This window comes from Melanotaenia boesemani, chromosome 4 (genome assembly GCF_017639745.1).
Source record: "Melanotaenia boesemani isolate fMelBoe1 chromosome 4, fMelBoe1.pri, whole genome shotgun sequence".
Lineage (NCBI taxonomy): Eukaryota > Metazoa > Chordata > Actinopteri > Atheriniformes > Melanotaeniidae > Melanotaenia > Melanotaenia boesemani.
Window position 1 is genome coordinate 17,712,858 of NC_055685.1, and position 26,625 is coordinate 17,739,482.

General features: G+C 38.3%; 1 protein-coding gene across 4 annotated transcripts in view; it reads right to left on the bottom strand.

Moving 5' to 3' along the window:
- The window catches only part of inpp4b (inositol polyphosphate-4-phosphatase type II B), a 174,008-nt gene that overhangs the window by 77,101 nt on the left and 70,282 nt on the right, over positions 1 to 26,625 (bottom strand). For all 4 annotated transcript variants that reach the window (XM_041983758.1, XM_041983757.1, XM_041983759.1 and 1 more), the window contains 3 exons: positions 7,492 to 7,603; positions 3,323 to 3,392; positions 1 to 148 (listed from right to left, as the gene is read on the bottom strand). In XM_041983758.1, the coding sequence (XP_041839692.1) occupies positions 1 to 148; positions 3,323 to 3,392; positions 7,492 to 7,603 (330 nt within the window). The remainder of the gene's footprint in view (positions 149 to 3,322; positions 3,393 to 7,491; positions 7,604 to 26,625) is intronic.

Below are 26,625 nucleotides of genomic sequence, written 5' to 3' on the forward strand. Positions count from 1 at the left end.
CTGCTCATATCTTCCTGAATGTAGAGTGAAAGCAGCTGTTTGGGGATGCTGAATGACAAAGTACACTCCTCCATTTGTTCCCGCACAAGCATCCACTTGCTGTCCACTGTTTGAAATCTGTACACCTTGCATACCGGGTTCCTGAACACTGTGAACAAGGAGCAAATAGATGGAAGAGATTATGTAGAAGCATCTAACGCACCAGAAAAATAAATCACATTCTTGTCAAAGAAAATTCTCCAGGTAATTTAAAAAAAAATGTTACTAAAGGTAAACAGAATATTTTAAAAACAACTCTGACAGCTGCCTTCCTCAAGGACGCCACAGAACAAGAAGAAAGTCTCAAAAGTCACTTGCGGTATAAAGCACAAATTAAATTCTATAATCAATAACTGTGTCTGCCTTAGATAAGACATTTTCTCATCTTCCAAGGCCTTCTTCCTCTCTTTCTACTTCAATGTCAGCACAGCAGACAAGAATGCATGCTAAAACACATAAACCTTGTGCTATTAATCGTTGCCTCATTATTTCCTTCATTTCCATTTTAATTGCTTATTTACTGTACAAGATTAAGGCACCGTCCATGCAATCATTTTGAAACTTTGATTGCTAGCTCCACTATGCCTTCCTACCAATAGAACTGATTCACACATTGCACCATCTTCTTCATTTTTCCAGAGAGCATCTAATAGCAGCAATCGAGGAGCTGGAAATGAGAAACAGCTCTAATGCTCTTATCTGCATGCTTGCAGCAGAGGGCAAGAAAGCTGGGAGCCTTAAACAGTGTTTTCTACTCCTTTTCCTTCAAAAGACGGCAGACGGAGAGAAGTCGCTCAATAAGTCAGAGCTGGAGCACCCGAGGTGAAACACTGACAGTCTTGCTAAGGATGGTCAAACATGCGTGGCAGGAAACATTTTTTGCTTTCATTTAAAAGTGGAAACCATATTCCTGCTCTGACTGACAACAGATAGAACAGCCCCCGCAACAAATTGTGTCATACAATAAGGGTTTGGCCCAGAACTGTCCTTTTTTTTTAAATGTGTCTGTCAAAATGCCCAAATCATTCATCCTGGAGCTGTTGCGTCATTTGTTCTTCAGTGTTTAAGTCCAGTAAATGCTAAGTGCAGCTGGGCAGAAGTAGGTTCTTGTATAGCAGCTCATATGAAGCTAGGATGCAATGTCAGTTGGAGTTTGGGTGACCATTTAAAATATAAAGAATAACCTTGCAGAATGTCAGAAATATTCCAGTAAATGGAAAGTTTTTATTAATAAAACCACCTTTTTAAGCAAGGACCAACACGCTACTCCCATACTATTCTGGAGTTGTCTTATCGCAAAAACAATCCCATTAAAACACATTATTCATCAATAAACAAATTATGGTCAAGTTAAAGCCTGTTTTGAGCACATTTCTCCAAATCTTTCTCACTACAAGAAACATTATATATTTGTTCACATCTTCAAACTGTAGCTGTGTTACAATTCAGGATTACAAACCATCAGATGGCAGCTTATGTGTATTGACTCATTAATATTAGAAAATGTAAACAAATTACTGCGTAAGAACTGTTGAACACATTTAGTAAGATCCATCTTGATCCCTGCTCTCTTGCACGAGGGGCAACAAGGAAACACCATCTTCCATCTCCTTTGCTTATAAGTGAGAAAATGACTGGTGAAACGATTTTCGACAATATGTCATGAATTGATTTCTTGGCTAAGAAAACAACAGCTCCAATGAACAAAAAATTTGCCAAATTGTGCTTCTCACAATGGGAACATTTAAATTGTTAACTTTGAGGCTACTAAAAGACAAATAGAGACAACAACTTAAACAGTTTTATTCCTATAACTTCAAAGCAGGTGTGCAGGCATGGCTACTCATCTGTGCCAAATTGAAAACGCATCACAACTGAGACATTGTTGATTGAATATGTTCCATCATAATTTGTGAGAATTAAAACTAATATGCATTGACACAATAGAGATACTCTTACAGACAATAACTGTAAACCAAATATTTAAATGATCATTTTTATGCACTGTTATGAATTCAGCTGGAATTAATTATGGTTAAGATTAAGACGAGTCCCCAAATGACCCCTGAAAAGAGTCATAATTGCATTTAAATGAGATTTATTGTTGGCATAGGGATTAGAAAAAGTGAATAGGGTGACAAAAATAAATGGTAGCGTGGGACGCGAAGGGGAAGGAAGGAAAAAACAAAACAAAACAAAAAAAAAACAAAACAAAAAAAAAAACACACCACAAATTTAATCGGAGGAGCAATGGTTGCTCTCCCACCTCCATCAGGGAAGTGGATTAACCCCTGAACTTCCCCCTGCAGCCACACTAATCTGACCACCAATCAGACGCCTCGGCTTCCCTTTCTGACACCTCTTAAGAAAATTACTTCCAGGGATGTGCCATGTGTGGGCTTTGCTTCCTCCCTGTTCACCACATGCTCATTTTGAAAGGTAATAAAAGTGGAAAACCAAATTGCATTACTCAGTCTGGTGGTATCTGCAGGGAGGGTATTGTTTTGACAGGCTGCAGATGTGCACCTGCAAACATGGCTGCAGTTCACTAGTTAATCACAGCAGAAACTATAAGTGACAGTGACACCATGACAACAGGCGTGGGGCTACTGGGGAGCTCAGGGGGTGATTGGAATCTGCATAAAAGAGAAAATGGTTTAGAGGAAAATGGAAACTAGATTTCCAAGTCTCCTCTAAACAAGAACAGCTAAGTATCAAAACAGTAGGAGTTGTGACCTTTTCGCTCTACATTTTTCATTTTTCCTCTACAATTGTTTGCTCTCTTAGTGAGATCAGACTTTTGGATTGACATAAAACTAATCTCATGCAGTTAGCGTAGCATGTTTTGCCCATCTTCAGTTAGTCACTGAAGAAGCAAGTGAATTAACTTCTGTGCTAGATACCTCTTACTTTATTTCCTGCCTGAATAATAACATGAAAACTATTATTAAATCAGACAAGGAAAAATATGGTGTCTGACTTATATCAAACATTATATAGTATTTCAGAGTTGCTTTACATCCTCTGTATGAAAAGTTGTTCTAAACAGTTTAATGCTAATTAGATGGAGAGCATAAAAGGCCTTTTGCATGAAGCTATGTCAGGATGCTAACTACCACTATGCAGCAAACGTATCACAATAGAGCCTAGACAAATTAAGACTATTTCAAAATTTCCTTCAATGATTTTTTCCAGATGAGTTCATATACATTTTCTCAAAAAGATATATATATATATATATATATATATATATAGTATTTTTAAAATTACAGGTGTCCAATACCTGGCCCTGTCTGTTGGCTGTCTTCTCTGTTGATGCAGGAATGGTGTGCAGACTCATAAGCCAAGGGACACTGCAGACAAAAGAAGAAAAACACAGACATTAACATGAGGATCCTGCCAATAGAAGCAAATGGGCTTTGATTACGACCATTACCTGTGACTGCATCCCAATATGCACACCTTACTTGGCAAAAAATGTGATTTAGTAGCTCAAAAGTAAGACATGAATGGGAAATCTTTATTCTGCAGTTTCATATAGCTTCTTATAAAGACATTAATTCAAGGTGGCAACACAAACATGCTAAAATTAGAATATTACAAGAGAATTTTGAGAAGCTGTATGTGAGACTTAATATTTTCATTGCCTTTCGACTTGCATTTTTTCTGAATGACATTTCATAACATAATAGTAATTTAATGTAATTACACTTCACTATAATGGCCCATTGTGGTGACAAACAGATTGCAATAACAGCTACTGTGTTTATGATATGCTCATTGCAATTAATACAGTCTAGAATCACATGGAATCACACAGAGAGAACAGCTGATGATAAGCTGCTCTCCTTTCAGTTCACAGCTTCAAAGCGTGCTGCACCTCTGCCTTCACTCAGTGAGGTCACACTGGGCATCAGCTGTAGAAAAGCACTCGCCATGACTTAGCTGACCCGGGGGTGGATTTATAATCTGTTATCCCCACTGTAATGTCAGTCATTATCAACTCATTGTATTACTGTTTCCTCTTCTACTAGCAAATTTCAAATTACTGTCAGCCAGCATACAATATGCAGCCCACTAAGGATAACCTCACCTTTCTCACCTAATGAAGATGAGGGACCATGCAGTTTTAATCTCTCTATTACACTGTGCTACTAGGCAACATCATTATTTTTAACGTGGGTATTTCCTTATTTAAGTGAACCTGCAAATTTATGAAGAGAATTTGTCCTCATTCATTATACAATACTTTTTTTTAATTAACATGAACAATGAAATTACAACTTTGACTTACAAATAAAATCTCTAAACATGAGCTGGTGGAAAACTCAACTCTGTTTCAGTGGTTTATATTTTTCGAACTTCTGTATTTTACACACAACCAGAGACTTGTGTAAAAGGTTTTAAATTTCCTTTTCTTGTTGGGATTTAAAATAGTTGATCCATATGCAGTAAAATACAGTGAAAAAAAAACACTTTTGTTCATGTGATTAAGTTAAAAGGTGTAAAGTAAGATGAGGAAAAGTTATCTGGGCTGTAAAAATTAATTAATGCAAAGCCGAACCTTAACCATAAAAATGTAATTACCTTGGCCCGCTGACCCTGGATCAATGTAAATGCACCATCAATTGATAGACTGCCCCACTCCACATTTAAAATTCAGTTCACTTGAGACTTTTATGTCTGTTTTCCAATTATTCTCAGTGATTAAAGACTGTACATCTGGTATCTTTTAAGAGCTATTGAGCAGCTCCTTTGAGCTCCTTAAAGCTAAAAATCAGAACTTTTTAAAGAACACTTGTGTTGTTTTTCTCAAAAATATTCATTAGTCATCTGGTCAGAAATTGTCATCACAGTGACCAAGAAAATGGAGGATGAAGAATCATCGGACAGAGAAGATCACCCTGACACTGAATGTTGCTGCCAAGACTGGACTTTCACCACTGTATGAGTCTGCAAGCTTCTGTATAAGTTGGGGAGTCTATAGCTCTAACTCTTTATTGCCAACAAAGAAGCAAGTGGGACACGCTGGAGGTTGCTACAGATTCTCTACAGATTTTTATACTCTTGCTCATTAAGTAAAACTGGAAAAAAAAATTTGTTCTGATCAATCCAGACATGATTTACGTTTTTCTATCAGTTCTAAAATCTAAAGTCTGGAAAACACTTGGATTCGACAACAAGGAAGGAAGATAGGCAAAGCATAGATTAGGCACAGAAGACAGAGACAATGTAGCTGTGATACGTCTTGAAGTCAAAGATAATGACAGCAAATACTGGTATATTGAAAAGTCTAAACATCAAAATGTTCGGTGCTATGAAACAACTAAAACAAGAAAATACTTTTTATTTTTCTTTTATCTATCTGTGTGTGTGTGTGTGTGTGTGTATTGTTGTTGTTTCTTTATGAATTCACTCAGTAATATATTTCAAATGGATTGTTCAGTATATTTTGTGAGACTGGTCAAGCCAAGAAGTATTGTTCTAAAACACAGTGGAGCAGATAAACACAACATCATTGAACTTCTTGCACTTTTTTTTTTTTTTACATTATCTGGTTATAATAAGCTTTAGTACATATTGAAAATGTCTCAAGAATTTGAAAGATTGTGTAAAAATGTTCTCTACTTGTACATTTTGCATCTCCTGAAACACTGTTAAACACATGTAAAAATTATATCTGTGCTGGGCCTTTAAACCTGCCTCTTGACTCATTAAGTTTGGGTTTCCTCATCAAAGTAATACTGACAACTAACAATCTCTCTTGCACGCTGTATGTCAGTTCTGTCCTGTCCAATGAACCATTTAACACAGCTAGACAGCGAGACAGCTAAATCTGTCCCCTGAAAAGGCTTCTAATGACTGCTAGGAACAACCCATCACCCCTTCTTCTTTGAAAACTGATCCTGAATAAAGAGGACACCAACCAACCTCTTCACTCACACATGCAAAAACATGAACTTTAAAGTAAACTGTGTCCATTGATCAGAACAAACAGAAGCAACTTTTGCCATTTGGAAATTTCAATAACCAAGGTTGTGTATTATGAAGGGTTTTAACAATGAGCCCAGGGCTGCAGCTGTGAAGGGAGTCCCACTACAATTGCAAGCAGAGGTCAGCATGGGTTGATTGCTCTTTAATGGCTAAAATATGTAAGGAGATCAGATCAAAGGTGACTGTAGTCTCTATCCTGTTCCCACTGAGTGTTTTTGTAGAGTTAGTGGGATATTCATGTGCAGCAGTCACCCAAGCAAAGACAAGATGATCAAACAATTGCCTCTCGCCCCAACGCAAACACACAAACAAACACAAGTTTGTAAGCTGGAGCAGCAAGACGTGCATATAGCGTAGGTAGCTCAAACAAGAACTTCATCTCGAGTGAGCCCTCCCTGATGTTTGTCATATCCCTTCCCTCCGTCTTAGCCTGATCCTTTACAACAGAAACAACACACAGAGGGGGGAAATGTGCTGTGACAACACACACACACACACACACACACACACACACACACACACACACACACACGCACACACACACACACACACAAACACAAGCCAACGCATTCATCAAGAAGACATGGGCAGATTGTCAGTGACACTCTGGAGCCTAGCAGGGAACCTCCCTGCACCAGTAACAGGGGTGGGCTAAAGCGAAAGCCAGTCAGGCGTGTACAAGCCCTTGGCCAATTATATAAGACAGCGATTCACACACATACATAGATACATACACATGTAAATGCACACAATTACACACACATTACAACAGCTAATCAAGAAAAGGCAAGAGCTACAAGTCTTATGTTGCCCTGCACAGCACTGTGGTGAAAGAAAATCAAAATGCAAATCTTTGCATATGAGAAACATCATGGAAGCTCCTTCTTTACTATTTAATACCTACTGGCTCTACAGTGCACATTCACTTGACAAAACCCTCCATTAGGAATGTACAGAAAATTGAGTAAAATAGGAGTACATACAACTTTGCTTCTGGTGTAGAGGCATCCCATTTAGATGACACAATCTTCAGTTTCCTGTCAAACTCCGAGGAAGCATACTCTTTGTTTCTCTTCACTGATTGTGTGAACCACAACTGAAGCCAAGTGGTGGCATTGAATGAGATTAGAGTAGAGAAGGAGGGTGCTGACTGCAGGAAACCAATTCAGGAAATTTTAGTTCCTGTCACACAAATAAGGATTTCGAGATTGGCTGCACAAATCCAGCACAAATGTTGTTTGGCCTTCAGCTTGATATATCAGAAACTGTTTCAGTATTGGCAGAACACAAATGTACTCCAGACACGGACATTACACATACACACCTCCTGTAAATCCTAATTAGAGTTCACTTAAGTCTTCTTTGAGGACATGAGCAGTACTAGACTAATCCCAGCATAAGCATGAGGCATCTGGTGCTCAGACACTCACTCTGCGCATTGCCACCCTAATATTTTACCTTCTGCGAGGGTGTGTTAGTGGAGATGTGATCTACGTCAACCTCCTCCATCTCACCCATCTTCAGACGACTCACCACCACTGACCCTGCTGCACACAGACCATCAGATGACCTAAAGAGGAGACAGGAGCAGAAAAAATAGATACATTCAGTGTTGTTTGAGTAATCAGTTGAACAAAAGGTCTGCACAGGTACATTATCTTTTCGTTTACTGCTACCTCACAATGGGCCAGGGAAAAGTAATCTTCATGTTGAGCACCCCCACCCCACCCCACGACTCTCTAAACCTAATAAGCTTACATTCAGCTTTGAACAGGTTGTAAAATTATAAATCTTCTTAAATTCAAAAGCCGTGTCAGAATATGAATGCTTGCACTCTGACAATTTCTTCTCCTGGCAGATCTTCCAGAAGAGTCTGCAAGCAGAATGAAGCCGAACCGTCGTCGCTGGGAGGTTGACAGGCATGATGGAAAGAACAATTTAACCAACTGTTCAAATGGCAGTCTAATAACCCTCGCTTTGTGCCGCAACAGAGACACAATTGATACTAAACTTCTCCAATAAAACACCCCGACCGATCACTTTCCCAATCATGGAGCTTTGATTAAGGGGCTGATAGAAAATCTATAGTATTGGCAGCAAGACAGACGCTTTAAAATGAAGAAAAATGGTCCCTCGACATGGCGGGGAGCTAGTCTGATCACCTTAAAAGACCCATCCCTAATGTGCCCAGTTCCACTCCAGCTAGAGAAAATATTGGATGTTGTGTGCCAGCCAGCGGGCTAATGGGAGGGGGATTCTCCTCTGCTGCCTGAGGAGCAGAAAATGTAAGGATGGTGATGGAAGCAGAAAAGATGCTTTCAAGGCCAATCCATCTTGGTGAGAAACATGGAAGAAAATTTTAAACACACACAAGAGAAAAGAGGAGAGGGAAGGAATTGATGTGAGTGAATAGAAGAGAGGAGTAGAGGGTGCACAAGAAGGGAGATGGAGGGAAAAGAGTCTCTGCAGTGGGACACTGGGAGCTTCAGTTAGTGCTTAATGTCTTACAGCAGTCTCCAAGCAGAGAAAATAACATTGGCTGCTTTATAAATCTAATCATTGTCCCTTGCCAGACACCTGTCTCAGTGTTTACTCCACTGCTCCTCATCTTGTTTCCTCCCATTCCTCATCATGCTCACCCCATACCTCCCCACCCACCTCCACCCCATTTTGCGCAACAGAGGACTGGAGCACGGAGAGAGAAAGTCACCCTGACTTTGAACAAACAGTGTGTACTGACAGTGGCCTACGCATAATCGAGGAAATGGAGATTAACATGCATCACATTCAGTGACAGTCTTCCCAAGGCAGACCACAGGGGTTACAGTGGCCCTCTATTCTTTAGATTACTCTGCCACAATCCACTAATGAAACTCTCAATTCAAACAGACTGGAGACTCAGTTAGAATTGCTTTAAGATAATTGACTTATAATATGTCTTTGAGAGATATAAACATCAACTCAGCACCAGTTCTAATATAATCTTTATATATTGTTGTCTGTGAGGAAGTCTTCAATGGCACACTTAAGGGAGTTGAGATGATTAAATTTAGCTACATATTTACTCTGCAGGTTTACAGTGCAAACACTGCAAAACAAAGCAAACCAGGACTTCCTGACAAAACGACTGGTCTGCAATGAAAACCTGCTTTTTTAAAATACATGCTTACCTCAAAATAAGCTTAAAGGATTTGATGAGAGCTATAGTTAAAAGGAAGCCCAGCACACACTCCCCTCCATGTCTACATTTTCCACTTCCTCTTCAACTGCTCTTTCCGTCTGTTTGAGCTGGCACAGAGACAAATCTGCAGATTGTTCTTTGCCTCAAAGCCCATCTTTATTTTTTTCTTCAATCTAATTGGCCCAGGATCTCTTTCATGACAACACTTAATCAGATGGCTTTGTTCAAGTGACAGAAATAATGTGCTTAAAATCTGCTGTTAATGTGGCACGATTAAAAAATAATTAGTTATCTGGGAAGTGCCTCATATTTAACAGTTATTTCTTTTAAAAAGCATCACTTGGTCTGGAGATATATGAAGCAACAAGGGAACATGTAATAATTTTTTTTTTTTTCAAATTACAGTTTTGTGCTGCAGGGCTTTGATGGTTGAGCTATTCGCACTAAAAACATGTTATTAACGTTATTTTGCCCTACCCTTCTATTAAAATATAACCATTGGCAATTCTAAAAAATGCTAAATATCCTGTGCAAATACCTCAAATAGCATTTCACTGTGAAAAGTGAACTTTACTACCTTTTTTTTTAAAAATTATGTAGTTTATTATTTTTCCTCAGAATGAGCTTTATTATGCTTATTCACCTTGAAAATGTGTATAACAATATAAAAGCTAAACACTTTTTTCCCTGTGAATGTTGGCTGCTCAGGCAGCTGTCAAATTAAGACAAATGCACTGAAACATCATTTCCATAACCTCTAAAACTGCTAATTTACCAAGAAATCTGACAAGGTCTGTGTATTCATTTCAATGAGCTACAGATAGACACCCTTGCAACACAACTACCGTTTTAAAAGAACACCAGCAGAGATGATGCTGAAGGTAGTTTCTTTGAGATAAATGTGCTAACTGCACCATCACAGTTAGCTGGATCTAGTGGTATTTAGTAGAAAGCACCAGAATGTGTTTTGTGTTTTCTACTGTGAGATAATAACTGTTATTGTTTTATTCTCTATCATCTGAAATACTGTCAATACAACAGTTATTGTGATTCATCAGTGGCAGATGTCAGATGCTGAGGCAACTTTTTCCCCCCTTGTATGATGAAATAAGCAGTTGCACTGTGGTGTAACAGGCTTGCAGTGCAAAGTGTTACCCTGTACAAGATTTAGACACAGCAACATACTGTAATTTGTCTGTGATGTGCTGTCCTTTTGCAGTAGGAACAACCTGGCTGCAGTTATTCCTAAATTGTGCAATTACTCTGAAGAAAGTGGAGGTGGCAAAAGGTTCAAAGATCTATAGCGTAATAATAAGGATGATGCTTGGAAACATTTTCACTAGAAGTGAAAGACAGTCTCAAGTAGACAGCTACAGAGCATGCAACTACAAAGGTATAGGACAATGCAAATACACATTTTGCATTCTGAACTAAAAGAATTAAAGATTTGCACTGAAATGCCACAGTAAGAACAATTATACTCTTCAAATAGGTCTGGGTTTAGCAGCCTGTGGGTGGGATGACTTCATCAAATAACTTCAAAGCAACCCAACTACTTCTGTTATCATCAGATGGTTTTCTCTGTGGAAATTCACACAAAGGAAAACACCTAACAGCCGCAGCAACGAAGCAAAACACCACTGGCTACTCCTCTTGCTTTTGCTGCAACTACAAGACTAAAAATACCCAGAAGCAACTGGAGAAAAAAAACTATAGTGCTCTTCTGCAGAATTTGTCAAATGAAAACAGAGTCTGTCAGGACACGTGAGCGGTGCATGTAGTTGGTGGGATTGGGGAGTGGTCAGTGAAAATAGATAAGCAGGATTCTATACAGACAAAAAGACTATAACCAACAGCCTTGAAGTGTAGCAGCAGGACTGTAGATGGGATTCTTGACCTATATAAAGCTGGATGGGTGCACTAAATATAGCGCTGGCTAGTTTTCACAGAGGACAGATGTTAGGACAGAGGACATTATTAATGGAGAAAGAAAAAGATTCTGATGTTCAGCGGGGATCAATGACATTATCATGTGACTCAGCTGCACTTGCACATTTTTGCAACTTGAGAACTGACTCAATCAATAAGATTACTCTGTAGGCATTGTTCATAGAGCTGGCCGGTATCACCAGGGAACATTACACTTAGCACACTGAGATTCTGACTTGTCTGGGCCACTTGAAGCATATTTTTAAAGAAAAAACTGCCCTGGTTTCCACTTGATGAAAGAGACTTCCAAAAAGCAGATATATTTAAAATGAATGCAACACAGAGCACGCTTCCAGTTTGTAAAAATCAGTTTCACTAAAAAATTAAATACATCTCAGTAGCATGCCCGATACTTTTTATGTCTGAAAGGTCAAGCAAGCATCTGATTAAAAAAAACAAGGTGATGTAACTGGAATACACCCGAGTGTGATAATCATGCAAATGAATGCAATGTAGGGGGGAAAAAAACATAACAGTTTTCCTTCTGAAATACATCTGTAGTAAGCGGAATAGGAGCTACTGTCAGCACATGATGCCCACTTGCACACAATTTGAGTTTTAATGCATCTTATTTGCTACAGCTCCATCTTTCTTTGTGTTTCTCTCACGCGCATGCATTCACACCCACACACACGCCTGTATTCTTGCATGATGGGATCTATCTTCACGCAACATTTACCTTTATGTTAGCGCTGTAACACTGTCAGAAACTGTCTGGGATAAGCTGTTCACAGATGAAGCAAAGTGGAAAACATATCTAGAATGGATGTCTTTTCATCAGCCAATTACATTGATCCAGTCTGTGGCTCGAGAACAGAATATGCAGGCGATGATTGTTGAGGGACTAAGTCCACACTGCACATTTCACAGCCGTTTCAGTAAGTCAGATGGGAAAGACTTAACAAGGAAGCAAAAGAAACCCAGAGGAAATACCTCGGACTACATTGTGAGAAGAAATCCAATCCACGATGTCTTTGTACAGCCATTAGAAAAATATTTCATATTGTACTGCAAATAAAAAAAAGAAGCTTATATTTTGGTTTTGAGATTGTTAAAGCCGACTGTGGTTATATTTACCCATAGATTATAGCTGTTTTTGTGGGAAACTATTAACATCTTGCTAGGGGCTATGTAGATACAAAGGTTATCAGTAAAATTTAACATAAAAAACTGAGCTACTGAAACCTTAACTAACCCTATGAGTCATAGTGTTCATGGTTGCAGCTGCAAAACCAACTGTAAAAAGCTCAGTTAAATTAAAAATAATCAATAAGCTTCATGGCTTTTTCCGTTAGCAGCCATTTCAACTATGTATACTTAAAATCTTAGCTAACCAAAGCTTCATCCTCAAAATTTATGACCACCACGAAATTTAACAAACCTTCATCTATTTCCTAAACAGACAATACCACATGATATGATTTACTGCTGAGCAATCACACTTTATTGTATATCATTTCTAGCTATTTTTAAGATCTCCCAGAACATTTAACTGCTATGGTTAGTGTAAATATAGTTGTGACATTAATTAGAATTCATTAAGTAATATCCTGTGTGCAGACAACAACATGAGGCCGGATTCAGTTGAAGTTCGGGAGTTTGTAGTACATTTCCTTTATAATTCTAAGCTGTTTGGCACAGTTTCTCTTGCACTTGTCAATACACACACACACACACACACACACACACACACACACACACACTAACAGATTGACACTGAGCCCAGTGGTACGAGTCAGCACAAATTGAAGAACACGTGGCATAATGGTATTGCTGGCTGTTAGCACCATGATGATCCCCTTAAATTAAAGGATATACTTGTATTTTCTCCAAGTCCATGTCAATATGTACAATAAAAAAAGTTATTAGTGGCTGAAATCCTGAGAATTTTAGTCACAAAGAAAAAAAAAAAACAAAAACGAAACACATTTGGATGTATTTGATGAAGGACAGTGTACATCCGTGACCCTTGAGAAAATGGGGTCCTATTCTGGACTCCAGCATTATTTAATACCTTATTAGACTGAAATTTTCTCTTTATACTTTCATGCCCATTTGCTTTCTTGCTAAGCTGCAGCTGAGGGACAATAATAATAACACAGGAGAAGAATTTTGGGCAAATAATGCTGCTGGAAGATTTGCATAGAACAGGGACTTTGGATTTTATTTCCCATCATTTACACTGAAATTACCTCTTGAAGAGACTTTGGAGCAACTAATAACTTTTTCAGTGTGCATATGTAGATTTAAGTACTGTGGTCAAATATACTCTAAACTGATATGTTCTACATCCACTAAAATTTTATTTGCTAAAAGATAAACTGGGTAAGTTCCCAGCTCATTAAAGCAACATATAGAAACATAGATTGTGTATACATGATGAGCTGTGTGCTGTCAACACTGTATTACAACAGTACTTATTATTACTATAGAACATCCAAATCTAAATCCATTCTGAATATGAACCCTGATACAATCAAAATTTGAGAAATCAAAAGATGGATGTGTTACGTTCTCAGCTGGATCTATTCTCTTGTGTGCATAATTTCTCAGGATAAAGATGGCTGGCATGCATTCAGTGAAAAGTGCAGATCAATGACAATTAGATGAGCGTGGCTGTAGAAGACTGTTGAGTGGGAGAGGGCAGGTGAAGCAGTGACACAGAGTGTACTGCATGCTCACAAGATGACCTTCATCACCACTCACTTAATAAACACCACATGATAAACTCCTATGTGATAGGGAAGGGGTCAAACTGAGCTAACGCCCTGAATTGTAAAGCCAAAATAAGAAACCAAAACCATAAAAATGATCAGGAAAACTGAGGACATATACATCTTATAACTGTGCCAAGTTTAATGATACAGAAAAAAAGAAGAGGGCTATCACTTTATTGTTTTTTTTTTTTTTTTTAGCAAACTACTAAGAGCTGACTTAATCTACTTTGGTCTCATAGCTCTTTTACCTTTAATTTCTTAAGTTTTAAGTAAATATTATTCCATCTCTCCCTTCACTTTGGTCTTTATTTCCTTTCCATTTTCTAAGACTTTTGAAAACCTCTTGCGTGCCACTGTGCTTCACTCAAGGCACCCTTGTTTTGTTGTCTTACACTTTCTCTGTTACTCCCTGGGGTGTTTCAGTTGGACTTTTTTGGACTGTAACTGGTGGATCTTCAGCTGGTTTATGTTTGTTTTATGTTAAATTAGAATGTATGAAATTAGAATGTAATGAAAGGTTTGTGTCTCTACATGAGGCACTCTCATCTGTACACAATATTGCCAACACGTGTTAGAATAGAATAGAAATACTTTTTTAATCCCTTCAGAGAGCCCTCAGGGAAATTTGGGAATTTGTGTTAATGTATGTTTGTATGGATGTAGTTTTCACTGCTGTTTTTCATGGACTGATTAACTACTTGTTGAAGGTGATCAGTCCCTTAATAAGTCTGTAAAGTACATACAGAGGTAATAAGCGTACATGAGTAGGACACTGAGGTTTATTCTTTCTTGTGGTCAATCCAGACCTCCAGATTTCTCTAATAGACAGTTAGTGTTGCTTTGACCCTTTGTTATGTTTCCTATGCATTTCTTTTGCCTTTCTAAGCTTTCATGTGCCTTTTTAATTGAGCTGCTATGATGTTTAATGAAAACTTCAGCCTGTAGGCTGAAGGTGCTGTACATTTGTACAAAATCACAATGACCCTGAACATTGTTAGCATGTCTACATGAGCACCCGATGTAAGTTGTTCATTCATTTGAGCTCTTTGGGGGACCATAAAAAGTCCTGAACTTTTCAGCTGGTGTGACTGTATTGTGCTAGGTCCTGGTTCTGTTCTGTTTTTATGATCAAGACCTGTTGTTGGAATCTTCTTCTGTGATAGTGATATGTTCTTGTTCCAGGAAGTGGATATCAGCAGCTTGAAGTTACAAGGCCTTGGTGATGTGGGATTCCTCCAGTGTTGCTCAGCCTGGGCTGTCTGCAGGTCTGTTGTGGTGATGCATCTTCGCAAGTAAGTGTGCACCCTGAATCGAATCTTTGAAGAACAGGCTTTTTTTTTCTCTTGGACTCTGCTTTCTTGGTGTTTCACTTTACCAAAGTAGTGAGGTCGTTCAGAAGTCACAAGAACCTCGATTAAGGACATCTTGCTGTATTTCTTTCCTCATCAAGAACCTGGTTCTCATTGCAACCTGTTGTTCTGTTAAATTACCAAAATCCATGCAGCTGTTCTTGATTTTAATACAAAAAGAGGTGGCTAGTCTGGCTCTGTCCAAAGCCAAAAAGTCATGCAGTGGTTCATTTAAATGTACTACTGAACATGCTATAAACTGTCTGCTTAATGGGCAAAAATAAGTGACCATCTGCAGTGGGACTATTCCCTGCCTTGGTAAACTGGTTTCCTGGAGTCACTGCACATTAAATATTTAGCTCTCTGGCTGCCAAATGTAGCTCTATAATGAGTGTAAAGATGACATTGATCTTTTCATCCAGTTCTTTGATGCAAACGAACAAAGTTTCTCAAATATAAATCTACTTTTTGAATTTTGTAAATTTTATTAGAAACACATCTTTTAAGAAGGCTCGAGTAAAAACAGAGGACCTATCATAGAAAGGTTGGGGCTGAAACTTTCCCCTGTGCCCACAATACAATTAGGACACACACACACACACACACACACACACACACACACACACACACACACACACACACACACACACACACACACACACACACACACACACACAATACATTTTTAGTGGGAGAAATATGAGTGTTTAAACAGCAAAAAAGAGGCTTTGTAATGCCAAATAAACATTCTTAATCCTTTTACATTTCAAAACATTTTAGCTGGTAGTGTTTTTTTTGTGTGTGTGTGTGTGTGTGAGAGAGATGCATTTTGAGCTGTTTTTGCTTCTGATATCATTAGTTTTAACACAAAACAAGTAGTGTGAGCCCACTGTTTGTATGTGACACCATAAGTCAGTATTCTACTTAATTGGTACAATAACAAACACTAGCTAGAGCCCATTAGAAAAAAAAGCCAAGCAAAACATACCGAGGGACAGTTGAGGGGGTTGTGGTGAAGCTGATACAAATAAGGCCCAGCATTATGTGGAGCCGTAATATTGAATGTTGCACTGATCTAAACTTGTTTAAAATGGTGTCAGTAGTCCACTCAGGCCACTGCAGTGAGGACTCAGTCTTGAGATGATGCGCACCCTTTATTCTTTAATTTTTTTAATCTCTTACACTAAAGAAGTTGATTAACAGCTTTGGTGTGGTGGGTAGAAATGATCTGCCCATTTGAGATGCTACTAACACCTACAAAAGTCCAGTCTCCAGTGCAGGAGAGGAAGGTTGTAAAGTGGGACAGATGTGAAACCTTCTGCAGTTCTTAAACTGAACTGTCACTCGAGCTGCTGAAGGTTTGATTTTTTAAATCCCTGTATTGTTGAGACAAGTAGTTTAATATATTTACTTTCAGTTTGTATTTGGCTAGATTAAGCAAAAAAATCCTTTTTTAATGAATGCATAGAAAAGTCACATAATTGATGTACTATTATGTTATGTTCTACGCTGTTCTATTAATAACAACATCCACAGATTAACCAAAACAATCAAAGTCACTGTTACAAACCTACAAATATTACCATGTCAACACCATGGGTCATAAACTCCAATAATGCTTTTGCAAAGAGGTATTAATGAAAAAATGTGGAAAGATAATGTGTGCCACTAAAGCATCATCTAGAGCATATATGAATACCTTCCTACAGGAATCTATATATGATAATGCTGTGGTTGATGCTATAAATAAGCTGTGTGAAAGAGTTGGGTTTGGAGACAGCTGTTTTGACACTGTTAGAAGTTCTTGCTGATGAGACTTTAAGAGGAGAGCAAATATTACGGTTTTATATGATAGTTGGTTTTTGAACTGCTTTGGGTTTCATAGGGTGTTTTTTTCTTGAGCTGTGTGAGGAACTGATTCTGCTCTGATGTTGTCATCATGGCACAGATTGACTTTGAATTATTTATTATTAACTTATTTATTAATTACTTCACAGCCAAATTATTTTGCTCTGAGATTACAAAGTTGATAACTTCTCTTGCTTCTGCTCAGCAGTATTTGTTTGGTTGTGATTTAACAACAGAGACCTGTGGAGCCCCAGAGGACACAGGAGCTTTTTTTCTTTCGTGTTACCACATAATACTTTTGCATTCCCTCGCAAAAAAGGGATGATGTGACAGACACTGATTATACAGCTACAAGAGCACACACAGCCTGTTAAAGCCATTTTGCTCAGTTTCTTTAGGTGTTTCTGGTCTGCATCTGTCTCTCAGCATCAAGTCAACATAACACATCCACCTGACAGTGACATTATGTCCACATTAACAGAGGTGAATGCCTGTGCCTTTAACTTCACAATGATTGAGCTATAAATTAATGTACAAACAGCACTGAAGATTTGGTGAAAATAACATCTATATATTTTTCTAAGGGTACATTCACACCAGGATGGTTTGCTAGACTCAGACCGATTGGGGACTCGGTTCAGTTGGGGGGAGCAATAATCGTCCGGTCTGAGATTGCGTTCATGCTGCACTTCTCAAACAAATATGACCTTTTAAATAAAGTGTTCCACGCTAAACCAAGAATTACTGAAGGAGAAGACAAGACTCATAACAAAGAAAAAATCTTTTCATCTATTTGTTAATGCAGAACGTCTTCTGTTTCTATAACAGCTAGAAATGGAGCTGCATCAGATCCTAGCGGTCTTGGGTTGATCAGATCTCTATCAGAATTTTTACCGAATTCTTCCACTCTCTATTTCTCCTATCCAGAGCCACCTATCGTCCCAGACTCCTGTTTGTTTTGATTTTGTTTACCCACAATGCACTTTGTTTTGTAGTCTGCATCCTGTGTTTGGACTTTGATTCGAATCAGAATTGGTTTGTGCTTTTACAATATACCCAAATGAAGCAAACTTCCTAGGCAAACAGACTAGTACATTTCTGGTAGATTTTTAGTCAAGTTAAGCTACTTGTGACTGTTCTCAGTCAGAGATGTGGCGCAAGCTCTAAGAGTCAGGTAAACTTAGTCATTTTTTGCTCTTTTCTTTCAGTTATAACTACTTCTAAAACAAGCAGGATCAGTAGAGGCAATTTATTTAATATCACTAACCTCCTTCTTGTCAATGTCAATTATATTTATACAGCACATTTACTACAACCTGACACAGACCAAGTGCTGTTTAATGAAACAACAATAAAAAAAAAACCAACAAACAATAAAACTATACATAATTTAAACACGATAAAACATAAAATCAAAGTTAAAATAAATGTTGGGCTCAAGTTTAAAAGCAAAATGCAAAGAGATGAGTTAAGTAGGGAAATAAAACCAGAAAGTGTTTGAGCAGCTCTAATGTGAACAGAAGAGACTGTTTCACAATTTACAACCAGCCACTGAAAGTGCTCTGTCTCCGCTGGTTTAAGCCTGGATTTTGGAACCTCCAGGAGGAGCTGGGTAGGAGAACTCAGAGCTCCGACTGGAGCATGATGGTGTAGCATTTCTGTCAAATGAGATGGAACCATATCACTAAAAAAGAGTAAGAACATCTAAAACTGGATCCTAACTGGATCCTGTTTTTTTTTTCTTTAACATATGCAGAAATATATTCAAAGACACTGAAGCCCTTGATAACCTTGATTTGTGGTGCTATCTTTAATAGTTTTTAGATAAATAAAAATTCTACCTATTTGCTTACTCATTATTCATCCTGTGATGCTTAGGACTGATACATGATGCAGTTGTATCCCATTTCCATTTAGACTGAATGTAAATTTAATTTAGACTGATCCTTAACAGACTGTTAAGACACACTTATTGTGTCAAAGGAGCCAAATAGTACTTTGCAAAATAGCACCTTGCAGCTTGCTAAATAGATCATGCAAGTCATTTGATCAATATATCTACTGCTTGTGACCTTGGTGATACATTTTAAGATATAAAGCCTTGGACTCTACATTAGACAGGCCCACAGCCACATGGCAAAAAACTGCAGACAAGGAGAGTTGTAAGGCAAACGAGCAATCCTTTGCTCTCTCAATTCATCCATCAATTTTTTATACCTGGTTAATGCTATTTATGCTCATGGGGGGGGGGGGGGGGGGGGGGGGGGGGGGGGGGCTACACAATGGACAGATCAGCAGTCTAACACAGCGACAAACCAGACAAACTACCATGCTAGCTTTCCTTTATCTTTGTAGTATAGAATGGTTTCTGTGTGCATCATTATAAAACTGACCACTATAAAATAGCAGTATGCTGAGGCAGAAAGGGTTAGGGTAAGTTTCAATTAAGAGCTTAAATGAAATGTTGTGTCTAAAATGGGCAGCGAGAAAAATAGTTTGCATGAGTGCAACAGGAAAACACAGTGTTCTCACACAGTGTTTTACAGTAGTGATTGTAGTGGCCTGTTCACACAGACGGGCAGCAAACATTAGATTCTTTGTGCTCCAACGACTGTTGCAGAAACTGCATGGTGGTCAGAAATTTCTGTCTCGGTGTGTATTTTAGGGGGTAAAGAAAAGTAGATACACCAGCAAACCTTTTGTTATGCAGGCATGACCAATAGGAATGAAAGCGGGAGCAGGGTAACAGACTTAGCAAACCAGTAAGCTAAGTTAAGGTTGACACTGACTGTACCATTCATATCTTTACCAACAGTGGTGGTCAAAGCTCCCTTCAAAATCAAAATTTCTTTGTTTGTTTTACCAAGCATCTTAAAACGTACTCTTAAGCTTTAGATATGTCCTAAAACAAAAGAAAAAAAAAAGAAAAAGTCCCAACTCAATGTCATTTATTAGGTTTTTGGAGTATTCAGATGGATTTTCAAATTTATTTTCTCAATCATATATCCCATTAAAAACTTCCAAATTAGGCTCACCAATGAGCCAAGAATTGATTTTGTGCTTAAGCCAGCAGGGACGACAAAATATGTGGAAATATAACAGCTACTAAGCTCATATATCAACAGATCCCCCTCTATGAAGGCTAATCTTGAGTTGAGAATGTTTTATCAAACCTGATTTGAAAGTTGTAAAAGACCCTGTTATTACCATGTCTTTAGATGCAGAATGCACAGTATTTCACTAAATTTATCCAATTGTTAGTATATGTCTTACAACCACTGAACATGGATAAATCATTACCCACTAACAGCACGCCCTTTAAAGTCAGGACGTCACTAATGATACAAGTATCATGTACAAATGTTTAAATCTAATCAAACCAATTTAAATGTAAACATCTTATACTCTGGGGCACTGCACCATGCTAAAATTATCTAAAGCTCTTCTTGGCCATGCCTCCTTTATTGAAGATAAGTAAATAGTTGCTGGCCCACCAGAGTACACAGATGTAGAAATATTTAATGGTTTTTCATCTGATTGAACCAAACATCAAGTCAAGTTTAAAAAACACTTAAATTTACACAAAATATGTGTACTGAGCAGACTGAGGTAATGATGACAAGGTGATTCTCAGGTTAACTCTCCTTAAAGGTCTCATATTATACACTTTATTCCCAATCTGAGACCATTCATTAATATCTAAATGAAATATTTCCGCCATGGTATGGACAAATCGACCCTCAGTTTGAGTGCAGCGGCTTCTCTTCACCTCCCTCTTTTTAGCAGCTTCAGAAATGTGCCGTTTATGGTGGGCGGAACCCTGGTGGAGCAGCTCAGCTGTTGGCTCCGCCCATCGCATCGCCCGTCATGAGGTGATTGACAGGTTAATATATTTTCAAGCTATCAGACTAATAAGGCCGAAACGATAAAATAACTGCCAGCTCTTACCTCTCCAGCTGTGTCACGGACAGTTGGTATTGAACCTGGCTTCAGCTTCAAACGGTTGGCGAAGCCTGCTTTCCATGCCCCCATGTTGTGGAAACAGTCCTCTTTGAAATGCTGGCCACAGACATGCAAAACCTTTGGAAGTTTTCCGGGTACATTTCCTCCAAAAATAAAATTAATCCACTCAGTCCTCGTGGGTTCAGTGGATGGAAGTAAAAAAACGTTTTCGTGTTCATTTATGCAGCCACAAACAGAACAGTGCTTCTGTCGCTTAGCCATGTCCGCTAACGAGGGTTGCCGAAGAGGGAAAAAACACTGGGCGCTAGGTGATTTTTAGAGGGCGGGCTTTGAGAGCCGGTAGACGGGTCCATCGCTCTGTGGGGAGTGGTTATTGTCCCTTATGACGTCATAACGTACACGCTTTCAAACAAGCTCATTTCAGCGCTTACTTCCCTAGAGGTGGAGCAGGGGGGAGAGAGAGCGCCTGAAAGAGTTTCACACTTACGGGTCTCCTACACATGCGGGGGGACCAGTATGACTGTTCCAAAACCATTAAAAAGTGAATTTTGCATAATATGGGACCTTTAAGAGATTCCAAGTAATTTAGAAAAAGCACGATGAGACAGGTCAGCTACAGTGCTGCTATCATTCCTAGCCTTTCAGATCAGGTCATGGCAGGCACCACTAGACTCACTTCATTTTCTTAGTAAATGAAAGGGATTTAAAAACCTGCTTAGACCTAGGTCACTGGTAAAGACAAAGCAGGTAGTATTGTTCATATAGGTTCCTTCTGAGGGTGTTAAAAATACACTGGCTTCTGGCTCTTTAAACTATTGCATGTCTCTTTGAAATATAACTTCAGTTCACCATGGAGTTCAAGCAAAGACAAGAGTCTATGCAGGAATATTAGTAGTCTTTTCTTTTCTGCTTGTTGCCCACAAAAAAAGAAGACAAAATTCAAAGTTTCTTTCTTTACTGTAGAGAAGTCACTGTTTCCTACATAGTGTTTATATTCAAGGGGTTAGCTAAATATATTTGGTGACCCGTCCACTGGGTCTAAGTCACATGTGTCAAACTCCGGTCCTCAAGGGCCAGTATCCTGCAGGTTTTCATCGTTTCCCTGATCTAACCCACCTGACTGAAATGAATGGGTTATTGTGAAGAAGTTTACAAGAAGCAGTTGGATCCATTTGATTTTATTCAGGTGTGTTAGAACAGGGGAAACAATGAAAACCTGCAGGATACCGGCCCTCAAGGACCGGAGTTTGACACCCCTGGTCTAAGTGATACAATTATCTCAAAGTTAATCCAAAATTAAATTTATGATAATCTCTGTGATAAGCGTTACACATCCTCAGTCAATCCATCGATAGAGCAAACATCCTTTCCCTTTGCACAAACAACAGTCAATATGTCTGCCCATCACCTCAAAATACATGTACATTTATCACTGCAAAACATAGTCTAGGCTCAAGGAAAATAATTAGCCAAAAAAAAGTTGACACCTGGATTTAACTAGTGAATAGGTAGGAGCCTCCTATTGGATAATTACTGCATGGGCGATTATCTTTTAGCTGGAAATCAGTTATTTAACCCCAACTGATGCAATGAGTAGCTTCTCATTTCACAACCATGTGGAAAGACACATCCTGTGGTCGTGGAAAAGATGTTAAATCTTTTTAAGAAGGGTCAAATCATTGGCATGCATCAAGCAGAGAAAACATCTAAGGAGATTGCAGAAACTCCTGAAAGCATAGTGTGAAACCATCGTCTTTGAGGAAGAGATGTGGTCGAGAAAAAGTCCTGTATGACTGTGATCATGATAGACACACACACACACACACACACACACACACACACACACACACACACAAAAGATCAGCTTACTCTACACAGCTGAAATGTAACATCAGACAATTATCTGTGGGAAAAACAGTGTGCAGACGTGCCAACAATTCTAGATATATTTTGAACCGTCTTGTTTGCATTTTGGTTCCTCCAGTCTCAGTTGTGTTATTCCTTTCAGGGCTCTGTGTATTTTTATTTTATTTATTTATTTATTAATTAATTAAACTTTTTTTGCAGCCAGGCATGTAATGTGATGTTTACAGAAGGAGAAGTGATGCCAATTTAATTTACCATTTGTTAGCTACTGTAGTATCTGACAGAGAAGAACTACTTGCATAAATTTAATTCCACATGCTGAAGCTGAATACTTAGCTGATTTTTAATGTCTTTGAATGGAGCATACAAATTTCTGATCTAATTCAAATTTAAATGCTATTTGTTTCCACCGGAGAACACTGAATCTGAAGTTCACTTCACTAAATGATTGAATCTGGGCAATTGGGGTACTAAAAAAAGGAGATCCTCCACCCAGTCACTGCAAATCCATTCATATGCTTCCTTGGATTCGTAATTTCTAAAATTAAAAGCATCCACTTGGTCCACAATATATGGCATAAGGATGTCTGAGAAGAGATGGTGCATCAGTCCATTAGATCCCATAAATGGATTTTTGTTTGATTAATTTATTTTTGTCCTTCTGGAACAGATTTGACCAGCTTGACTAGAAGTAACCAGGTAACCTCTATAGCAGGCACAGGTAACACACAACATATACCACACAAGATGGAGTTCCTGCCCCAGAATGCAACACAATGTCATGCATCTTCAAATTCTTAATTCAAAAGAAGGACTACTAGAAGATAATGATAGGGAGACTGTGGAAATTAACTTTTTATCTCCACAGTTCTGGGAAGGTCTCAAAGGTATTGGGACAGTGTTAATTTCAGGAAACAGTCCCTCAATGTAGAATTTCCTTCCTGTAATCTACAAACTGTTGTCATGCTTTTTAAAATTTTCATTGCCAACATGATAGTCTGAAAAGACAGACAAAAAAACAGCTAGACTTAACTTCAGCCTGTCCTCCTAATCATAGCCTTTAAAATGAGTTATATTTTCAATTAGTTTCTGTTTAACTGTGTGTGCTTTCTAAAACAATATAGCCATTCTGTCACATCAGTAAATGAAACTTAGCACAAAAAGTAAGGACATTTTTGTTTGGTTGATTATTTAAACTGTTTATTAATACCAGCTGATGATTTAATCATTGGGAAGCTTTATTATTTTCCTTTACAATGAGGTATATCTTGTAAGGATTGTGCATCTGTGGAATGACCAAGACAGCTAAACGTGTGGGTAGTTCCCCCCAAAAAGTGCAAAAATCCCCTGCAACATGCTTCATTTGGTATTCATTTAAGATTTAAGTGCTGCCATGTGTGTGCAAGTCACAGACATAAAACTGGCTCCTGAGTGGCACCTAACTGATTGACAGTTATACTGGAGCCAGTGATGACCCCATATCTCCTAAATCTGGGACCTAACTCCATCCCACAGGATAACAAAGCTCTCTCCTTTAGAGGATCATCCACATAGTATCTCCAGCATTTAGAAGTGGAGAGGATGAAATGGGCTGCCATTAATCCAGACTTCAACCCAAATGAACACTTGAGGGATCAGAATGGTGACCAGCATGAGGAGCCGGTGCCAAGCTGCTGTGGCTGTGTATGGATATTTATTTATTTATTTAAAACAAAAGTCAACATGTATCAAATACCAAACTGTACGAATACAATACCAAAAGAACTAAACATAAAATGATCACTCATATGTCTGAAAAGGAGTAGAAAAAAACAAAAACTTTTCAAGTCCCACCCCTTTTTGCTCTAATCAATAATTCTAATTTATCTTTTACCCAGCAGTCATTTGCTGAGTCTTTTACTCAACCACTACTGAGGTCCTTTGCAGTGTAAAATAAATAAAATGTAAAAATGACCAACAAATGTTGCCTTTTTTCCTCCCGTTTTATTCTGTTTAATCTTCCAATCCAACAACAACAGTGAATACAGCAGGCAGATTTTTGGGGGGCACTATCCACATGTTTTAGCTGTTGCTCATTCCACAGAAGGACAATCCTCACAAGTTATACCTCTTTGAAAAGGTGACTAATCAGGCTTTCCAACGATTACAACACCAACTGATATTATTAAAAGAGAGAAATGACTAAGTTTATAGGAGTAACACAACCATTATGATGAGATTAAAAATAAATGAAATCATATTATGTTAATATCTGACTGGAAACTATAACAGCAGCAACTTTCTTTTTATCAGTTATACAATATAAATCAATAATTATCAATAACTGCTGAGAATAGTGATCAGTACCGTGCTGCAGTGGATCTGAGGAAGCGTCTTACTGAGCACTGTTGTTTTCTCACTGTTTTGTGAAGAGGCTGTGAAGAATTGTCTATTCACTATAATTATTATAATGCCCCCCGTATAGGGCAGGTAATAAAAATTTGGATCCAAACATGCATATAAATACACACTGAATTTTAATACTAATGGTGAGGTTGAATAGCAAGGGACACAAGAGATTATGCACGATCTTTCCTTGGTGCAGACATTGGATGTGGGGCAAAAGAAGAGACTGAATTGCATCTCTGTTGCCCCAAGCTGGGTGCTTGAATGATGTAACATGAAAATGCCATGTCAGGGCAAAAAGTAGTATCCAAATAATCCTAATAATCCAAGTAAAAACCTATGAAACAACAGCTTTTTATCATCCTCTCATTTCTTAGATGATGGCTTGGTGTAAGCTGCACCCCTAGCATGCTTCAGCATCACATAGGGATGGATTTATCAAATCTCCCAACACCACATCTTGTTTCTCATCTTTTTTACCTTGTATGTGCAAAAAGATAAACTACAGAAAAAAGTAAGAAAGAAAGAAAAACAGATGCAAGGTTAACCTGCACTTATAGATGTCACTGCAACTCAATTACCTTGTTTAATACAAAATTCAGATTAACAGCTTTTAATATGCTTTGGGGTATCTTAAATGTCCCTGCTCAGTTTGCTGGGATCAGAATGATTCCTGGCAGATAATTAAGTTACCTTGTCGGTGAAGTTTCTCTTTCTACATTCTTTTTCTTTTTTTCTCAGAATTGCCGCATCTAGGAATTGCCCAAGTTTGTCTTTTTTATATTCTAGCCATGAGCCCTAGTGCCTGGGAGATTATACAGAAGACCTGTGTGGGACAGAAAAAATGTATTGCTAAAGGAGGCAAATGAGGAGGATATATGTGCATGTATTTCAGTCCAACCTTTTTCTAGCCTTCCCTTTTTTACATTTGGTGTGTGTGGTTGCATGCCTTCATATTATGTAGCCAATATGCACATATGGAGCAGCTGTTTATGCACATGCACTTATGTAATGTGTACCTTGTGTGCAAGAAAACTCGTTTCACCTGCATTAAGCATATTATACTAGTTGATTCCACATACACATATCCACGAAGAAAAAAAAGAAAAGCTTCCAGCTGTTTCCTCCATGTGGAAACTAAAGATAAAACATTCCCACTAGCAATGCATTCACATGTCACGGCCTTGATTATCCTTTAGTCTCCTCTAAGTGCTTTATTACACATGTTCCTCTATTCAGTCCAGCACTGATAAAACAAAGAATCCATAAATAAAGACATTTATATAGTTAATAA